The 21,874-nt window shown below is 38.7% G+C and overlaps 1 protein-coding gene across 3 annotated transcripts in view; it reads right to left on the bottom strand.

The window, feature by feature from the left end:
- LOC131691270 (serine/threonine-protein phosphatase 4 regulatory subunit 1-like) overlaps window positions 1-11,440 on the bottom strand; it is a 697,782-nt gene extending 686,342 nt beyond the window's left edge. The window contains exons 1-2 of one of the 3 annotated variants that reach the window (XM_058977546.1): window positions 11,304-11,440; window positions 10,853-11,086 (exon numbers count right to left, since the gene is read on the bottom strand). In XM_058977546.1, coding sequence (XP_058833529.1) covers window positions 10,853-10,862 — 10 coding nt within the window. In that variant the 5' untranslated portion in view covers window positions 10,863-11,086; window positions 11,304-11,440. Of the gene's footprint in view, window positions 1-10,852 lie in introns of all 3 variants that reach the window. The other 2 variants (XM_058977545.1, XM_058977544.1) reach the window with 2 other exon arrangements.
- Between the last annotated feature and the right edge of the window lie 10,434 nt (window positions 11,441-21,874).

Genomic DNA, 21,874 nt, shown 5'->3' with positions numbered 1-21,874 from the left:
ATGCCAACTTCCTGCCGATAACATTTCGTGGATAAAGGGCGGGCTCTTCTCCCCACCTATTGGGAATGCTCTACAACACAATGGCTTTCTTTACGGTTGATTCATGAGATCTAAACATTGGAAGGCGATTCTTAAACACTCCCGTGGACCGTATAAGCGAAGTGATTACTCTCGAGTAAGCGAATTGCCCAACGGATACCTTTCTCCTTTTTGGCTCTTCATACAGTGTTTAGCTGACTATGATCAATGGGCAAAGATTGAACAAGTAGTAGTGTAAGAGCAGGCCATTGCAATAAAACGGTTGTTTTGCTACAATAGGTGGTAGTAACACACATCATAGTGTTACTGCGCCCAAAATCATGTTAGCTCCTCTATTCATCCCACCCATTGGAACTCATTAGTTAGAGAAATATCTGCTATCTCTATTCAACGCATTAGCTCAAATGGTAGGATGAATAAAGGCACGTTGTACTCGACTTTACGCTTCGCTCAAACGCGAGCATTTTCCAGGCAAAAAGTCTAACTGTACTGCTTGTTAAGAACGAAGCAAAAAAGAAGATGATGCTTAGTTAAGCGCAATCCGGTCACTCTAAGTCGAGTTATCAACGAAATAGTGTGACGCCCCGACTAATGAGATGGATAAGGGCTCGCCTACCCTATATGCCGCCTGTATTTCTCATGGAATCGAAATGTCTTCCACATATTTCCACATCTCTTAGTAATTGACGTTCAAAATGGCGGCATTTTTAACCTACTTTATTTAATAACTCTTAAGTTTTGAAATAAAAAATGTTGACGTCTTCGACAAATATCTGTAATTTCTAAATTTCAACAACTTCCTGGAACATTTGAAGAATTGCAAAAATCTCAGAAAAAAGTTATGATGAAAAAAATGATTTTTTGGGTGCCTCCCACAAACAACGCGCTTTATCTCAACACCATTACATTTTGGAGAGTTTGCATGTTCAATAAGGTTTCTTGCAGTAGAATTTTCTATAACTTTGTCATGCCTTTATCTCGAAAGTTGGTGGAAATAAATTTTCTATCTCAGTTTTAGGTGGATTAATCACAATTCAGTATACATTAAAAGAAGGAGGCTTCCACTCTGAAAAAGTGTTACCAAATCGCTAAAATCAACTCCTAGAGCACCATTAATTAAACGCACGTTTTGGTACCATTGCGAACACTGTGCACTCGTAAAATCAAGCGAAAGCGTCTTTGAACACCAGTGTCTGCTCATTCAGTGAGCCATTCACGCTACTTTAGGAGAGCCACACATAAAGATTTCAACAAAGTGTAACTTCTGAAAGAGTGCTAACGGACGAAAGATTTTACCTTCGTTTTGTAGATGAAACCTAGCTCTATCAGAATAATTCATAACATAACTACAGTTTTTGTCCATGATATACGGGCTCAAAAACAGGCTAAAATAAAATAATGTTGCGTGTTTTGTAATGGTAAAAAAATCCTTCAAACATTGTAAATGCAAAAAATCAGAAACAAAAAAATTATAAGTTAAAATAAGAATTTAAGGAGTTCATCATAGAAAACGTCTCATAACTCGATTACTGTGAGTGACAGTAATTGAGATACATCGTTTTGAAGAGAAAAAGCCGCAATTTCCCATATAACATCACAAGCGCACAACACTAAAAACCAACTTGAGTATTCTGAGTTCAAACATAATTTTTCGTGAAGTAGACGAGAAATGATGAAAAACTACGTTTTTGGTTTGCTTCTAGCAGATCAGGGTCGATTTTTATGACTGTTTGAAGATTTTCTCAATTTTGGCCAATAAAAATGGATTTTTATATGAGAAAATCAGAGTTTTTCCCTTCAAAATGGTATATCTCAGGATGCGCTCATATTATATTGGGATGATAAGTGTTTTTTATGTAAAAATGTCTGAGGAACGCGATGGCATTAAAATTTTCAACATTAAAATATATGTATTAAGAGACAAATTAACTTTTAATATTTAACTGAAAAAACGCATAGTTGGCAGCACTGTCGGCCAAAAATAATATTTTTTCTAGACTCCTTGAACAATTTTCTTCAAAAGCCATCTTGGGGTTTCATTCTAGAGTAAATAGAATATATGATCAAAAGAAAATCAAGGGTTTTGGCAATTTGCCAAAACGGGGGGTGCTCCCATGACCCGATGGGTGGTTCAATTGACACAAAAAATTGGGTTTTTATATATTGACCCTAGATGAACAATTCCTCCAAATTTGGTTCAAATCCGTGAAGGTCGATTTCAAGTTTGCATCTTTTTTTGATCACTTCGCGTGGAATGACCCATATCGAATTTCACGACAAATTATGCCGTCAGAAAAAATGAATACATGTTTTCCCGGTTTTCCCGCAGGGTTATTGTAATTTGACAAACTCCATTCAATGTATATAGTTTTTTTCATTTTGGGTGTTGTCTTGATAGGCCAGATGTAAACAACCAAAGTTTTCCAATGTATGGTTGTCTATGTTTACATAAGAGTTTTTCTAAAAAACAAACAAAATCGTTTTTACGTATTACAACGAATTTTTTTTTGGAATAATATTATTTTGTGTATATTGGACCTAAAATTTATCGAATGGAAAAGAAAATTATATATAGCTTGATGGCAGTCTTCTGCATAAATATATAACAATACTCTCCTCTACAACTTTCTCGAAGACGGCTAAGCGCTATCCCTTTCGGTTTAAAGGTTAATTTTTTATAGCCTAGTATGATCCATTTAAAAATACAATATTATCAAAAGATGGCGCTTTTTACACACATACAAATTGTAGAACATTCGCTTCGATTCCCATGAATTAAGTACCTCACAATGCTGTTTTGAACTACTGCGCAGTGGTGGTCCGAATCCAGAATTTCGGATGACGAAAATACTAGTTCTAGATCTTTATATCTTCGGAACAAATATTGTGTGTCAATTAGCCCAACTTTTTTTCCTTGAAAACGGTGGGGTAAAGAAACACGAAAAGACTTTTTTCATAAAGATAGGTGCTTCCCTCGCAGTGCTAGAAGTTATTTAATTTTTACCAATGCAGTTCTCCTAGAATATTCACAATAGTCCAACTGCGTAGAAAACGTAGCCAAAGACAGTCTGAATTGATGTTTTATCAATTTTCAATAATATTGCAACATAACGAAGATAGATGAAAAATTCATTTTCCGTCGTCAACGTAAGCTGTCCCTGGCAACACTGCTCCATCGGAATCCAATCAGACTAATTGCAATAACTTCAGTTCTAGAGCTGATCCTTGTAACTGTTAATACTCAAATGAAAGGTAATAGTCATATTTATTAGGCTTACTTGTTTTTGTGAGCAAATCTTACCTCAATCAAAAGTTATATATATTTAAAAACGTTGTTGTCCACAAACAACATGGACTTGAAGGGGTTAAGATGGGTGACATTAGAGTGTCCATATTTTTATGCGTGATCTTAAAATTATTTTCATTATAAGATGAGATAGAGTAGTCAAGTGTTCCGCAAACGTGTAGTACAACCTTTTCTGAACAACTTTGTCGAAGACGGCACATTTGTAGCTTTAATGATTTTATAGTTTGATCAATAACGTAGATGACCACGCCCATGCAGATCGATTTTGGGATGGAAAAGAATGTTAGTTCAACACTTGTGACTATTAGGATCGAGGCATTCTCTGCATCATCCGCCTTTCAACGTCTTTTTCGAATGTGGTGAAGGGTAAGCTGAACGGTTGTCTTCATGTAATCGTGTTAGAAGCCAAAAAGACATTTTTCATAGTGAAATTCTGTTCTATTAGAAATAGTACAGACCAGATAATCCGTAGTGTTTGGACAAATTTTACTCCGGATCATCGAATCAAAAAAAAAATTGTTATATATTCGGAAAATATTACCTAAGGTACATGCATGAATGTTGGGCTTTGGAAACTTATTTTTTGCCAAAAATCTGCGAAAAATTATTCACGCGGAAACAGTAAAGTGTACAACAATGATGTCTTCTGAGATGTTTTAGGAAGATCGAAAAACATTGTTTTGATTATATAATTGCAGTAAATAATTCCCTTTGAAGCAAGATTTTTGCAACATTTTACTTAAAAGTATGAAAACCAAGATAAAGTCTTTAGAAATGTTGAAGAGCTTGTCTTTACGAACATCTTTATTGGTGACCAGACATCTCTATTTGTAAGACTCCCGAAAACAACTTTTTTAACATAGCTGCTTAAATATGAATCGTAGATAAAGCTTCAGTATGTCATGGGAAGTTATTTATTTTGCAAAGATAAATCTTTACAGAACAGATCATCGGTTTATCTTTCGTAATTTCCAAGTTATTGCGCTTTTCATTGAAGTGTAAATGTTTCCATAGTAGTAACTTTGAAACGGGCCAAAACGGGGCAGACAGTTCATATAAGAATTAGAAGCTAAATGCAGCCAAACTCAATACATTTCATTGGTTCACCCGTTTGTTCTAAAAGCGTTATAGTTAGAGTTGAAAAAACTATTTAAATTTAAATTATTTAAAAAAATGAAAAATCTTTCCACGCTATATTTTCCCCTAAGCAGAAAAATTGGGTAAACACCAAAATTTCTCACCAGGTGGATTTTTTTGGTGAAACAAATACTAACTTAATAAAGTCAAGGGGGCGTTTCGATGTCATCTCATCAGAAACTGACTGTTCGTCTTGTTTTATATCTAAATGAATGATACACTAAATACGCATCCATGCACACTTATTCGTGGCAAGGTATCGAAAGTTTAATAATAATACTGGTATAAATATGATACACGTATTATAGTTGAGCGGGGCTTGCCGAGGGTAAAAATGACATCGGGATGTGCCACTATGTCTCTGTCATTCTGCAATGGATATTTGGAAAATCGGCAGAGCTAACACCTCCTACATCCCGAAATGAAGTTGTTTGCATAAGAAAGCCAGACAATATGCAGAAAACTTTTTTTCATAATACCACTGCCGTCCAGTGGGATTTGGAAGGTTAACACACACACACACACTCCGGGGGCTTTCTTGATTTTAGGCGCTTCGATGCTTCTGCGAGATCGTCGCTAGTCACTTGCTGATCGTTTCGTTACCGATACGGTAGTGAATCGCCAATACATCTCGCCGAAATGTGCTAACAGTACCTTCATTGCACAATCGTACGTCTAACTTCGCTAGAGATTCCTGCAGGATACATCCTCTTGTGTTGGTTACTCTACTGCCCCACTCCATAGCCCAGGTGTTGAAGTCACCACCAATGACTACCGGTTTCCGACGGATCAACTGCTCGGTTAACTGCTCCAGCATTAGGCTGAACTGCTCTACTGTCACCCTTGGGGGAGCGTAGCAGATACACACGAAGACGCGCGCCGTAAATTTTGGCGATGACGAAGCCCTCGTACAAACGTTCTGCCACTTCTTGAATGGGGAATTCAGATCTATCTGGGTTATCTCCATTACCGTTGGCCTGCAGTCGCTTCGTTGTAGGCAGGGCATTTAAAGCCACCCGTCTGATAGTCGTTTCCGTCCGCTGGAGTGCAAAGCAAGCACCTTCGGCCTCTGCGTGCAGTTTCTCGCAAGATGACCCGTCTCCCCGCATTTCCAGTGCATCTCTGAGCTATTCGGGCCTTTGCAAGCCCCAGCTAAATGTTCCAAACCCAAACACTTGAATCACTTCTCCGCCGGTTTATTCACTCGTGGGGCGGCTATCAGTGGGCATCTCGACCATTCAACCGTATGTTTGCCTACCTCCAGTGCCTTGTCTGCAGCGGTTACCGGTAAGCGCATCATCGCAGTATGAGTTCCTCCTTATCTCTTCTTTAACCGGATCGTAGTGCACCTCACTCAGGTTACACTGCTGCTTCAGTGTACCTATCAGCTCGTCTTCCGTCGTGGTTTCATCAAGGTCCTTTCACGCAATCACCATCTCCGAATTTAAGGCTTTAACTTCTGCCTTTTCACCCATTGATTTGGTAATAGTCTCCTGCGAGCTTCTAGTCGTGGGATTCTTTTTCAACTCGAGGAGCTTCTAGTCGTGGGATTCTTTTTCAACTCGAGGAGCTTCTCGCCTTTTTGGGTACGCCTGACTCTTACCACGTTTTCCCCCAAATCCTTCAGCTCCGGGTTCTCTCTGACTTTCTTGAGCAGCGCTACATACGTTGTCGCGTTATTAGCTTCGACGAGCACGGCTTCTCCCTTTGTCGCCTTCTGACGAGCCGAGGATTTTCCTTTTCTCATCTGCTCCCCTTTTCGCTCTTCCTTCTGTTTTTGCTGTTTCTCGTGTTTCTCCTTCCGATCTACAACGGTACTCTAGCTTTCTCCCTGTTGGGTGACGTCCTTTCTTACGGCAACAACAGCGTCCTCGAGCGTGTTTCTTTGGCCTGCATGGTCTTCCGTCTCCTGGCGAGGATCTTTCCTCTTTGGAATCACGGAAACTGGCGTGTTCTACACTCCAATCTGCTTCTCCTTTTCCTGCTTCAGGGGAGCTAAGAAGATAGTAGCCTTAGCCGACGCCAATGCTGTCATACTCCTCCACGTCAGAAGCGCCTTTCGGATTCTGAAAGCCATCTCCTGAATGTCCTTATTAACATTGTTTCTCTCATCCACCAAGCACTTCGCTGCCACTAATTTTGGCGTCTGTGGGGTGTAGCTCATCCCGCTCTGTTCTGGCTGTTGTTGCTGCTTCCCCTCCTCCTGCTCTTGCTGAATGACTTCAGCTGCTGCTAGTGGTGATGTATTCACCAAACCACCTCTGGCGAACGGATTCACAGCACCTGCTTCGTATGTGTAAGTTTCTTTGTTTTGCTCCATTTTTGGGTCCCAACTCCGGGCCGCTATCTCCACTAGTCGCCTCTTGTGATCCTATGTTTATCTAGGCGAGCAGTGAGGTCATGCTAGAGTTGACACTATCCTTCACGGGGAGTAGTGTTCAGAACCGGATCGGCTTAAAATCGGGAATGCTTCAGCCGAACCTAGTACCACCAACTAAATGATGATGAGTTTCGAACGTACCCGGAGACCTGTCAGGGTTTTGTTGAGACGGAGGTAGCCATTGTGTTAACCCACTCGCCATTTCAAGTCGTTGTCATCCTTCCTTACTCAGTGAGTCAGCCCCCTGTCAAGGACGGCGTCTCTGCACAGCCAGCATCACTGCGATAAAAATCAAAACAATAATTTTGGATCAAATCATTAAAAGCTGGTTACTATGTGCCGATTTTCTGAATGATATAGTATCTAATCATGCCGCAAGATGCAAAACGTCATGTGGAATGCTTCAATATTGTGTATAGCGCCGAACAAAATTCTTTGTTTGGGGCTTTATAGCTATAACGCCCCATATATGTAGATCACTGTCAAACTCCATATGTTGGAATAGGGTTGCCAGAGGGCTTCAGTGAGTAGACCAGCATGCCTGTCAGCCCAAGGTCGTCGTCAAATTCGTGATCCGTGTTTTGTTGGGTATTTTCTCTTGAAAATTCGGGTAGAAGTAGTTTAGAGTGTATTTTTGACACTGCATTTTTATCGCTGCCAGTTTTTCGAAAATTGGAAAATGGCGTCACCCGACAAGCAATGTCGCAAATTGATTTTGAGCAAGCACCTGGAAAATCCTCAACTCTCACATGGGGACATCGGAAAACAACTCGAAATCGTGCAGTCAACGGTGAGTCGTGTGATTACCCGAGCAGAGTCTGATATCAAATTGAGAACTAAACTTTATGTTGTGATGTAGTAGGTAATGATTGCTCAGATTGTTATCGTTTTGATCGTTTTAACGGTTAAAAGATCAAAATCGAAAGCAGAAAAATTATCCTATGACATCAAATAGAAAACTATTTATGCTATCAGCGAAAGCAGATTGAAAACTCATTGAGATGTTGAAATGTTTCAATAACAACAAAATAAGTAATCAATTTGATGTCTGCCAAAGAAATAGAAACAATCATTTTTTTCAAAAAAAAAAAAACGCAAAGCATGTAAGCACATCAAAATATGATCAAAATATGATGTCTTCTCTAAAAATGTTTAAGCCGATATCAAAATAATCAGAAACTTTCAAATACATGATAAAACATGATTCGGCAAGCGATCTGCTCATGTGGCAAACGTAGTGCGCTGTTCGTGACTACCGTGACTGTAAACGAGGAGATCTACCTCAAGGAGTATCTACAGAAGCATCTGCTTCCTCTGTTGAATCAACACGAGGGCCCTACAATCTTCTGGCCAGAATTAGCTTGGTGCCACTATTCAAATGTTGTCCTAGAATGGTACGAAATCAACGGGGTCACTTTCGTACCCAAGGACATGAACCACAAACACTTGTAAAACCAACATCTTCGGATCAAGCAGTAACAAATATCCATTCAAGAACGATCGCGTCTAATGTCTCTAAGCCAACAACCAGCTACCACAACAATAAAGCGAATGCCGAAGAAGACGGGCACACAATAGCGACCCATGGACGGGTACCGTAATGTAAATGAAAGTAGACCAAATGATCCTTAACTTGAGGCGGACAACGCAGCTAACGCTTCACTGCCAAGAAAAAGAATCTCAACAACAAACTGCATCAACAGGTTACTATGATTAGGAAATTTTTGTTTTTACATACATACATACATACATACATACATACATACATACATGAAAGATCATCGGCTCCGTTATGCTAACGCGTTGAGATATGTCAAATAAAGAGAAAGAAGAAAAAAGCATTTTTGCTTGAGAAATTGTGTACAAGCCACATAAACCTCGACTTCATGCGCATTAATTTTGGGTGGTAGCCGTCACGCAGGCGGAAAATTGGGATATATCTTATTTATTATAAATCCAAATGTACTAAGAAATTGCACATTTTACATTTAATAGTCAACAGTTCGTGTAACTCCATGCAAGGGACAGCCCTTTTGCTAGCGCTAAGACATCTGACGGCATGTTTTTAGGTATTTCTAAAGCACGGGCAGACTGGACTGGATTTGCGCCTTCTGAGATGCGGGAGTAAGCTGTAGATTTTGGTGGGTGACTCATATCGAAGATACTGAAGAAGGAAATCGCAAGAGAATCTGCACATTCTTTGATGGGTGAACGATTTGGGTCAGCAATCTTAGCAGGATCAACGTTACTCAGTGATAAGGCGTGCTCAATATTGCAATATTATATGTCAGTAAATTGTTTAGATACGAATGCATAACCGCAAGTGTTAAGTGCGAGAGATTTTCGAACCATAAGGTTGTTCATTTTGCTAGGAAAATTCGCAAATTTTTACTCCCACGTCAGGAGACTCACTAATACTCAGGATCAGATAGAATTAAATTCAAATTGATTAGGATTCTGACCGACCTTGCAGCCTGCTGAATTTATTAAAACTGATTTCTTTACATAGGAACAAACTTATTTCTATTTCGATACCTCCTCTCATAATTCGTATTGCCCGATTGCAATGTTTCTCACACAAAAAAGTGGCTGAAAAAATTGTTTTACAACGTCTTGACAATTGTGTTGAAGCGAGTAACTGGTTATCAGATACCCAATTCAGTTTTCAGAAGGGAAAGAGAACGAATGGTTGCTTGACGCTGCTCTCACAAAAAATTCAACTCAATTTAGCAAAAAAACACAAAGGGAGTCTGTGTTCTTACACATAAAAGGAGCATTTGAATCGGTGTCTATTGATGATCTCTCGAAGAAGCTACATCAATGTAGACTTTCACCAATATTGATAACAGTTTATTTTAGAAAAGCCACTGAATTGTTTGAATAGATATATTGCAACACGTTAGGTGAGTCTGCCTCTAGGGTCACATTGGAGTTCTCTACGTTATAATTTTTAAGTAGATGACATTGATGATTTTGATCTGTCCTGTCGATAAGACAACTTGCACACAATAGTTTCTGTTACTGAGACATTATTTTCAAAAATACCTAGGATTATTTATAAATTTTTGCTTTGAAGCTGGAGACTGTATTTTTTGCGGACAATCCAGACTTGATCAAGGACTTAATCGGCTTAATCAAGTTGATAGAACGATTGCTTTGGTTTGGTTTTAAATACATCGGGATTCATACGTCGAATCAAATTAGTATTCTTTAAAAGGAACCGATTAACAAAACAATTATTTACGTTTCTCCGTGGAATCCCTATTTTTGATCTAGCGTCCCCGTTGAATTGACTGCCTTGTCTAGTCTCTGTTCTTCTCTAATTCATTCAGTACTTAATTTGCTATTTAACTAAATTTAAAGGCAAAGCCTTTGTGTTAATGCCTATATTTCCAGCCCACTTCGACAAACCGTTCATCCTTCAGGACAATTAAGGAATTAGTGGAACCATACTATCATATTGCCAAGAAGAAATAAGTCAACCAGAAACAAAAATAAACCCCTCCGAATCGTTCCAAACAATTTTACACCTTTCCACCGGGGCAGTTACACAAGTGCCACCGAGGCGCGGTTGATCTTCCGTGCAAACCGCACACTACAAAAAAGATATCGAAATTTGTTCTTATCACTAACTGCGCTACGTATAGTCTTACATATAGACATATATCACTGTCTGAGCCTATATTATATATTGTCTGCATTGCCCAGCCCAGCAAAGGCAAACAGAATGAATGGTAAAAGACAACCATACAAAACGTAGAAAACGAACCAAAAGTTTATGACGGTTCTAATTTTCCGGGTTCTTTCGCACTTATCGGTTGAGTATCCCACGAAACGCAGAATCTAGGTCATCCCTTCATTTAAAATTTACGCATTTAATTTGCCATCCTCGTTGGTTCTGTTTTCTTTTAAATCCAAACCGAAGACAGCAGACACTCCCTACAAGTAAAAGAAAAGATGCAGACGCAAAAATCGACAGCAGAACTTACCACTGAACATCTTTGCTGGTTGTATCAATCTGCTTTTGCAAAATATTGTCCGGTTCTCTACTGTTCACATCGGATTAGCTCCGTAAAACACTTTTGTTGTTCGTAGCTGGATTTTTTCTACGCTGGTTTAGCACACACGGGTAGCAAAACAAATCTTTCCAAGATGGTCTAGTTTGTTGTCAAAGGTCAGAAACTGATCCGAGAATTGAACTTACTACCGTCGAACAGCTCTAGCTAAGTACAAACAATAAACAAAAGAAAATAATACGACGGTCAGCGACGACCGACAGGGAAAACAGCACAAATAAAAACAATAGAAACAAGGACACAAAGGAGCAAAACACACAGTTAACTCGCGAACAAACTATTCCACTGAATAGGGGAATTAAAAACCACAATACCGAACTGGAAGCTAGGTTTGATAAGCAAAAATTACAAGGTTATTTCGCACCGATTTTGAATCAAACTTAATTCGCCCGAATTTTTATAATTACACGCAGCATTCGCACAAAAAATATAGTAAAACTTGTCTCAGAATCGTAAAATCCAAAGCAAGGATAGCGATTCTGCACACACAACTTGAATACTTTGACAGTTGAGCAGTTTTGACAGTTATCGCTTTTCCCGTTTTATTCGCTTTCAAAATGGCCTTCATCCAAGGTTTAACAACATGAGCGGTGTGGCACGAATCTTGAAATGTTTCCGGGGGGAAAGACAGCGTCGGATCAGAGGTGACGCGAAGAGAAAAAAATTCAACATCAGAGGATCAGAGTAAATACCGAATAGAATTTTACAATATCATTTACCCTACAAACAATCATAAAACAATAAATATTATATTACTATTTCAACATTGTTCGACGCAAAGTTTTTGCATTAAATTTACAATAAAAATTCACGCAACAATCATTTTTATTGTTCAGCACATCACATCAAATTTTAAAGTTTTAGAGAAAAAGATGATTGAAAAAAATAGATTTTTTCGATGTTAAGATACATAAACACGCCCCTCCCCCTTTTTTAATGTAAAAGTCGCTTTTACATTGAAATCAACTGTAGAAACGTTGAAGTGTATTGTTTTTGTATTGTAGCATAGCACTTGAGTTTACTGGAAATTATTGTAAAATTACTGTCGCAGTGAAAGTTATGATTTTGCTAGTGTACATTTCCATACAGGATGTCTTGGGTGTTTTTTCAAAAGGCTGTAGGCGACAAAAGTAACAAACTGAGTTATCTACACGTGTACTACATCACTCTTTTCTAACCGTACTGTCGCATCACACGAATAGGATTCTCCAAAATCTGCAAAATCGTACACGTTTTCTCATCCATATTTTTTCACAAACGCATACGTCCTTTTGATTACCCACAGTCGTATAAACATCAATATTAGAACTGCTTCAATGTGGAGATACGCGCGTAACAAAATGTCGTAAGCGTCATTTTTATTCAGTTATTTTTACAACTGCACATACGCTTATATAAAAGCGACCTATGTCCGATTTTTTTAAATTAATGTCATTTCACTTACGTCCTTGAAAGATTTATTATTTTCGTAATTGTTTTTCGAACAAAACATTGAATGCTTTTGCCGAGCAATAATTACCATTCCTTTCCAACCAAAAATGGTAGTATATTGGAACAGCAAATAAATTTATACCTCGACACCACCCAAACAGCAAAAAATAATAACCTTCCTGTAGTAAATAACATTACGCTTATTATTTATCGATAAAGTAATCACAAAGTGACACAAGGTTAATAAGGATGCGAAAAAAAAACAATTTAAAAAAAAAATTAAAAATTCTTCTACGTCGTATCGGCAAAAAATATCAAAATATAAAAACAACAAGATAGCTGACGTTTCGACTTTCTACTTTTCATCGATTTGTATGTTTTCCTTTTGAACTCGATGAAACATCTAACGCCTTTATTGGGAAATAGATTTCAATTTTTTTATTTCAATTATAAGGTCATTCGCCTCTTTGGTTTAGAAAAATCTCTTGAAAAATTTCTAACCCTATGTGCGGGGTCGGGACTCGAACCCAGGAGCGCTGCGTACAAGGCAATCGATTTACCAACTACGCTACGCCCACCCCCATTGGGAAATAGATGAACTGTGAATAAAGGCTTCAGAGCTTAACTCAACTTGAAATGTAATTGTTTCGTAATTACAGATTAATTTATTTTTTGAACAGTCGCATGTACTGTCGTGTATGGAGATCAGTCCTTAGTGCTACGATGAATGGGAAACCTATGTAGCGAAAAGGATGTATCGTAAGTTGATAAAATGTCGTATTGACAGAAAAAGGTCAAGCTTTGCTTAATAATAATAATAATCGTTACATTTTCTTATCAACCATATTACACCACTAAAGCAAGGTATAAAACAAAACCGCAGACGATTTTTTTAGTATTCAAACTAGTTTAGTTCCTAAGTAGGAATTAAAAGTATTTTCGCCCTACAACAAACTTGATTTTCTCTGTTCGACCAAAATGTTAACTAGATGTAAGGAATGACACCCAGTCAAAAAGGGCAAGCTGCTGGCTAGCGGAGGCTATTTGCCAACTCGGATGCGCTAATTGCCCTACAATTTGCTGGCAATTAGGGGGCTATTTTAAATGCAACATTTGGGCGATTTGCCGCCGTCATTTTTTTGCCGCTCTACTCGCCCTTAAATCGCCCCCAAATCGCCCAGGGAACGCGCCATTTAATCGCCCTTAATTGCCTGATATGAAAATTAAAAATAATACTTATTTTCGGATTCATTATCTACTCACATAAATTTATCAGTACACTAGGCAATCACCACCAAACTATAGGAAGAATCCATGGTGAAATTCGTATTGCACACCAAAGCTTACCACAATCTGACTTTCATTTAGACTTTAGGTCAGAGATCTTGTTCCACTATACTTACACACGATTCCACAATTTCCCACATTTGTTGGCTAAATTAAGTGCACTAGACAAACAAAATACAGACGAGAACAAGCCAATTGTATAAAAAAACAATTTTAAGCTTAAACCAAACATGAGTAAAATCGCAAAAAACAACCAAGTCCATTTCAGCCGCCAGAAAATTTCTCTAAGTGTTGAAATTGCCTTTAAATCGCATTCGCAAATTGCATTTGTTCCTAAGGGCAATTAGCACAGGCGAGTTGAGTCAAACGTCAAACTGTTTAAATCGCCTGACCATGTTCGTCCGCATTTTTTTGACCGGACTGACAAATAATCCTCGTTCACTTGTGATGTATTTTTAAAAATCAACGAAATCAAATGCATTTCTATCCATCAAAATAGAAATTCATAAGATTTATTTTGCGTGTAAGACGTCAAAACCCTACAAAAATTTAGTCCTACATTCAACGAAACGTCGAACAAAGTGGATCGGCGTAGGACGTTTACTGAACAGACTTTTTTGCGAGGGAGCGCAAAGTTAATGCAAAAATGGAAATAAAATGCATTTTTTCTAATCTGCAAATTTGTGCTACATTCCTAGAGTGATCTGCACCTAGTTCTAGATTCATAATTTTAGCAGCTCTAATATAAAACTGAACATTTAAAACTAGTACTTGATGTCTCCAGCAGCAGTTTTAGCGGGTTTTATAATTTAAGCATAATTTTTGAATACAGCGAAACTTGTACTTGATCCAAACGTAGAAAAGATGACCGCGGATGGAAGCTAGTTTAAAATCATAGTTATACTTTAAAGTCATGACTACAGACACTTTATATAACAGACTAGCGGAGAGAAAAACAGTAAAACTAGCAACCATGAATGTAAACTGGCATCACGGAAGCTCCCATAAGCTTTGCATGGGCTTCCTCTTGCACTTCCCCTCTCAAAACCCTCATGCAGGTTTGGCTGCACTTTTTGACAGTCCGTTTGGCTGAAATTTTTGACACTTCGCTAGTCTGTGTATAGTGTCTGTAGCCATGACAACATTATTTTCAATTTTTCATCCAGTTTGAAAAGCTTCAAACTTGAAGTCATCAATTGAAATATTGACTGCCGCAAAAAAATAATTTTTCTTCCCCAATGCATGCAAGGATAGTTGAAGCAAAGGAAGCATTGTTTGGATATGAAATTGGAGGCGTGGTAGTCATCGTTCTTTTAGCCGCGCTGCCTGCTATTGCAGCATAAGATGACGCTGCCTTATATGATGGTATAATTGAGATAGGAGATGCTTGTATAGGTAGAGAAGTTGTTTTTTCCTTATTTTATCTCGACTAATATGTAGCCACATTTTCTTGATTTACTTTTTAATGTCTTTCAATCAGCTATAGATTACTGAGTAGAGAAAGTCATGAAAATTTAGAGCCATAGTACTCAAGTGTGAACAAGGATGTGAAATATACAGATCGAAAACTAGAAGTGGCAGGGCCATTAGAAACAGGCTTAAAATGTTACAGGCTAATCTTTTGTCTTCTGCTGGCAGAGTAATCCTCCCTCTATGTAATTGTAGGCTGCACACTACTATAGACTTGAGTTTAATATATCATCAGATATTTCACTAATTTAGTTCATTACACATCGGACTTCAATGTGAAATAGAGCTAATGGTGACTGTCGATTTCTGTTTCTCGCCCAACCAACAGAATCTTACGGGAGTGAACAGCGAATAGAATGTGACGAGAGTCACCTATCGGATATACCGTTATTGTCCGAGAGCCAGGGGTTCCCCTTCGGATTAAATACGCGTCCATTCCGGTGCTAATTAGCTTAAGTCGTACTGCACAGCCTCCTTGAACACATGTATCTTCTCAGTGCGAACAATCACATCCGATTGAAAGAAAGAGACAAAAACGCTTGTTAGTTCCCCATATTTTTGTAGAAGAAAATCTTGAAATTGTTTTTTACTGTCGGCTATCTACATTGAATGGACTCTCCTCACTATTATCGAGGTTTTTGTTATTGATATCATTGATGGGGCACTATTCGTCTGACTCAACGGTGACGAGCATCGATGAAAAATGTTCTTTGCACATTTAAGCTTTCATCACATTTACATTTCTTTTAGATTTTCAATTCTTCACTTAAACCTACATGCAATCCAGTTTTTTTTTCAATGACAAAATGGCGGTTATCTCAGTCTTGATGCAATAGTTGCGCTTACGCAAGCTCGACAGCATCGCTCCATTAAACATATTGAGCTTTTCTAGGACACTATTTGCACTTATATGGCTGATGATTTAAACAACTGTTGTCTAAATAAGGGTCATTATCGTATGACGTACAAGTCTGCGTTTTACTAATATTAGTATTACTTCCTCCATTATGGTTTATAAAAAGCTGCGACCACATTATACAACCAAATCGAAAAGACTTTTTCATACAAGCTTGCATATCAGTCCGGTTTCTCATCTTGCTCAGCTCAGAAGCTAGAAATCGCTCAGCTCTTATAACAGGGCCAGTAATCAAATTTCCCCCTGCACCGCCTTGTCTATTTGTAAAAGGCTAATATGGATTCGTTCTACCTAGTGCGTGAAACGTGAAAAAATAACATTGAGTGACAATATAAAGCAAGCTTATACCCCGTTGCGGGAAAACTGTGTTGCTGTTGACTTAATCAACGTAGCAACTTGAAACACGTCATCGAATGTAATGGCATTTTATACAGTATCCCACCCCAACGTATATAGATGTTGACTGTATTTGGAATAAAGCTTCATAACCTGGCACAACGTACTAGTTACGCTGCTATCAAACAACTCATGGTAAAATATGGAGAGGTGGATAGTGTTAAAGAAGATACTTGGAGGAACTTCTTCCCAGGACTTCGCCAAGGCTTTCGTGTGGTGAAAATGCGTCCGACAAAACCTTCTCCCTCCTACTTGACCGACCCTTGCAGATCAGCTCAAGGTGTTGCATATTCTCAACGAACACTGGTCACGTACCCAGGGTAGATTCCTACGTGCCAATACTGCGAACATCCGCTACACCACGGAAAACCTTGCGCAGAGGCTGCTAAGAAAATACCACCTGTTACGATCAAAGCTGGTATAGAGTTGTCGTATGCTAAACCACAACCGGTTGTTAAACCAACAACTGCGGACCGGACAGTAACCAACACCAGCTCAACAACGATCGTGTCCAGTACCACTAAACCAACTGTCATTACCAACAGCAAAGTAACAACTATTACACAAAATACCGCTGAACAAAAACATCCGACCGTGAGCATCATGAATGCAGTACCGATGACGGCATGGACATGACCCTCAAGGTACGGCAGACAACGCACCTAATGTTTCACCACCAGGAACAGGATCTCAACACGCAGCAGCAAGCTGTGTCAACAAGACTCGATGGACAGTGAAAAGTTAATTTTAATATTTACATATTGGAAAAATCTAGAGAAAATTTTCAATAGGACGTAAGTAACAATGAGAGAGGTCTTTCTCTTCTGTTCATTACTCGGCCATTTCAACATTTACTCTTTGCATAATATTGTAGTAAAAACCGTCGGCTTTCGATATGTACCGCAAATTAATACAAAGTGTTGCAATAACGTCGTAATAAACGAAAGAGAAAGCAAACAAAGAGAGGCTCTCAATGTTACTTACGTCCTATTGAAAATTTTCTCAAGAAATAGTGAAAGACCCACGGCTCAGTTGTGCTAACGAATCGAGCCGTGTCAAAAAATAAGGAAAAAAAGCTTGTATACAACAAAACCTTTCGTTTCGAGATGCGGAATTTCATCCTTGGATAGAATGATTCATTATCGTGGTGAAAACAATTTACCGAAACGAGCTGTCAAACTTCTATGTTCAACTGGTCCCATAGACTGTTCTAAGGCTTATGTACGTACTCGTCACATATCACAAATACTGCATCACTATAGCTGGTGGAAAATAATAAACAAAGACGGCAAAAATAAATGGGATTGTTTTCAACCAAGAAACTGCATTAGTGTTCGTGAGAACGGCCAACAAGAACTCATTCAAAACTCTCGTTAAGCACTATTTTGTCTCTACGTGAAAATGAACGTGAACATGTGCTGACTAGCTTTGTTTGTTCGTGGTTAATGACATCGTGAACAGTTTCAGCCACGAACAACGATTTCACGCTCAAATTATAGTTTACAATTCGTCTGAATGCATTCTGGATTCGTAGGCGTGAACAGCGATGACATTTGTATTTACCACTCCGCATCGAACCGTCTATCGTAGAGTTTGCACTACCGATGAACAAGGGAAATATCTACTGTGAACTTCACTTTGAAATATTTGAAATGAACGGGGGATATGGATACTACTGCATTAAGGTTCAAAGAACTTTCGGTGAGCGTCAAAACGAATTGAACGCTTGATAGTATGCGTTGGAAAAAATGCGTTCAGCTTTGTCACCGGTTTATCCATATAAAGCTAGATATGAAGCTTTTATTTAACTCTAGAAGAAGAAAATCAGTCGATTTATTAGATTATCACGATTCAAATCATGCAAAATATTTGGTGGAAAAACAATTGACCGGGCGGGATGATCCTTTTGAAAAAGTAGCGGTGATTTTTCGTGACACCACCACACTGTCCCGGGGCACGCAACACAACTGCGTAGTGAAAAAAACCACAGCTACTTTTTCAAAAGCACCATCCCGCCCGGTCAATTGCTTTTCCACCAAATATTTTGCATAATTTGAATCCTGATAATCTAATTAATCGACTGATTTTCTTCTTTTAGAGTTTAATGAATGCTTTGTAAGGATAAATTGGCGATATATCGAATAATTCTGCATGGATTCGCTAAGTATATTAATGTATTATCGTTTAGTTCTGCTTTCATCGATTTATATGCGCTAATAAGAAAAAAAGATGGGTGGGTAATGTCTGCGACATAACCGGAGAGATGTAGAATACATAAGGAACACGTTCTTCAAATATGTTGATACTCATTAGGATTTTCGGACAAAAGCTGATTTGGGCGAGGAATATTTCAAATTATTCTTTACAAAAATGATGGTGGTCCTGAAAAGGACCGGTTTTGTTGGCGTTGTTGGCCTTGGTGAGGGAGATGGCTAACGATGAAATTAATAATTGATTCCTGAAAATCAATTTTTCTTTATTCATGTAAATTATACATACTTACAAATCTAATAGAAGATTCCTGATCATATTTCTGAATCATTAGTGCGAACATTGTGTAATTTGGTTAAGTACAATGAAAGTTACAAACTTTCCAAACTCGACCTTCTGTTCATTCAGAAATATTGAAATGGGGTGTCGTGGTCACAATAAAAAAAGATGGGTGGGTAATGTCTGTCACATAACCGGAGCGTCGTGATTTCAATTCGAGACGTTAATTTAAAACTAATAATATTCAACAGAATCACGTTTGAATGGGAAATTTTCAAATAATTCTCTATGGTAATAATGGTGGTTCTGAAAAGAACCTTTGGTATCGGCGTTGGTGTTGATGGTGATGCGCTGGATCGTTGGATATTTTTGGCATGATAGATACGTGCCTGGCGAACTGTTTTGTAGCCTCGAACAAAACGACAAGACTGGCTTCTTCGGGTACCATTACGGCTGAACTTTATAAGCTTAGCTCGACTTTGAAATCCTGCACAATCTCACGAATCAGACACTGGTAGGGCCATTTTGTTTACTACTAGCACGGAGCTGCACAAAAAATCATTTAATGCAGTTAGTTCACGGGGGCTGCCAAAAAGCTTGAATAGAAGCATGCGACTTCAACGTTTCTCTTAAACACATGCAACAACACATTCGTTTTGGTAATACTGATAATAACAGTAGAAAGGAATGGAAAAGCAGTGCACGAAACGAGCGAGAGGATAATTTAAATTTTTGTTCCGTGTGCAAGCTACTTCTTTCCACCCAACGTATTATGTTGTTTGTTGAAAATTTGCTACACACCTTAAAATAAAAGTTTCAGTTTAACTCTCACTAGAACACAATTGATTGGTCCTGAAAAGAACCGTTGCTTTTATTGTAATTTACGCCCACTCCCACAAACCGACCAAGTAGGCATCAGTGGCTTCATTACGGCTGAGTTTTGTAAGCGTAGCTCGACTTTGAAGTAATACACAACCTTACGAACCAGACGCTGGAATGTTAGCCAGCGGATTAGTTGCTCCGTTGCCCTTTAGTTGGGGCGAAATACTAGCATGGCGACAGTTCCTGATCGGTAGTTGGTTGCGATGGGCCACCAGTAGCTGGGCACTTTTGCGGACCGTCATCATCGCCAACTGCTTTCCTCCGGTGGACTGGCTGCCAGGGTTGCCACATAGAAATCTGTATTTTTTCGTAAAAAAATCTGGAAATCTGTATCTTGGGAGAAAAATTCTGAATCAAAAATCTGTATTCAAAAATTACCTAGGAGCTTCCAAAAAAACTATATTTTGACAATGGAATATCTAAATTTGGCGTTTTTGTTCCACGCCTTAGCGGTTGCTTAAGGTCTGAACTGCATCGGATTCTTTTTAAGTGTCATTCGAAATTCTAATAGTCTGGGTACTACAAACCTACACTGAAAATCTGTAAAATCTGTATTTTAGTCTAAAATCTGTAATCTGTATATACAGAATCTGGGTCGCAATTTATCTTGAAAAATCTGTAAAATACAGAATAATCTGTATATGTGGTAACCCTGCTGGCTGCTTGCTAGTGCTTGAACGAATACGAATGATGAGAAAAACCGACCGACCAATATTCATATATGAAAACACAAGAAAGCACTACTATCGCTCTCCCGCTCGTTTTCGTGCCATTCCTGTGCCTTTCCTTTCCGTTCGGCTACCAATACTAGCATAACCAAAACGAATATTCTGTCTTTCCATCGCCTTCAATCTAGTGGCCAGTGCTAGCAAACTTGCATGTTCAGTTTTTCAATAACAACATTCCAACAATATTTTCAAAGAATGTTGCAGATTTGAAAAGAAGGAAGGAGAAGATTTTCACAAACTTAAATTCTTTTGTTTTATTTGTTAGCGCTGATAAAGGCTATTTAGTTTGCTACTAGCAAGGAGCTGCACAAACAAATCGATTTATGCAGTTAATCAACGGAGGCTGCCAAAAAGTTCGAATAAAAGCATGCGACTAGTGTACTTTGCACGTTCTATATTTTATCAATACTAGAGAGGATCAATAAAATAATTCAAATTGTAATAGCGACATGCAATTGTGGCAACACTGGTCATGAGATGGTGGGGGAACACGCACATTCGTTTTAGTTATGATGGTAGTAGCAGCAGAAAGGAATGGAAAAGCAGTGCACGAAAACGAGCGAGAGGATAATTTAAATTCTCTTTCTTTCTTTCCACACATCGTATTTCATTGCTTTCTGAAAATTATTTGTTATACACCATAAAATGTAAATTTCAGTTTAACTCTTATTAGAACACAATTAATTGGTCCTGTAAAGAACCGTTTATTGTTTTATTGCGGGAGCATAATTCAGACGCACTCCCCGCGGACACGGTGAGCTAGAAAGCACTATTTTGCATTCTCGAACAAACCGACCAAGTAGGCATCGTTGGCTTCTCGGGGCATCATTACGACTGAGCTTTGTAAGCGTAGCTCGACTTTGCAGTCCTGCACAATCTCACGACCCAGACGCTGGAACGATAGCCTACTCTGTTGCCCTTTAGTTGGGGCGAAATTCTTGCAGGGCGACAGTTCCGATGAGTCACCAGTAGCTGGGGCACTTTTTCCGTCCGTCGCTATTGCCAACTGCTTTCCTTCGGTGGACTGGCTGCTTGCTAGTGCTTGAACGAATACGAATGATGAGAAAAACCGAACGACCAATATTCATATACGAGAAAGCACTACTATCGCTCTCTCGCTCGTTTTCGTGCCATTCCTGCGCCTTTCCTTTCCGTTCGGCTACCAATACTAGCATAACCAAAACGAATATTCTGTCTTTCCATCGCCTTCAATCTAGTGGCCAGTGCTAGCAAACTTGCATGTTCAGTTTTTCAATAACAACATTCCAACAATATTTTCAAAGAATGTTGCAGATTTGAAAAGAAGGAAGGAGAAGATTTTCACAAACTTAAATT

The sequence above is a fragment of the Topomyia yanbarensis genome, chromosome 3, assembly GCF_030247195.1.
Source record: "Topomyia yanbarensis strain Yona2022 chromosome 3, ASM3024719v1, whole genome shotgun sequence".
NCBI lineage: Eukaryota > Metazoa > Arthropoda > Insecta > Diptera > Culicidae > Topomyia > Topomyia yanbarensis.
The sequence above is the reverse complement of the archived record's forward strand: the minus strand, read 5'-3'. Positions and strand labels throughout refer to the sequence as shown.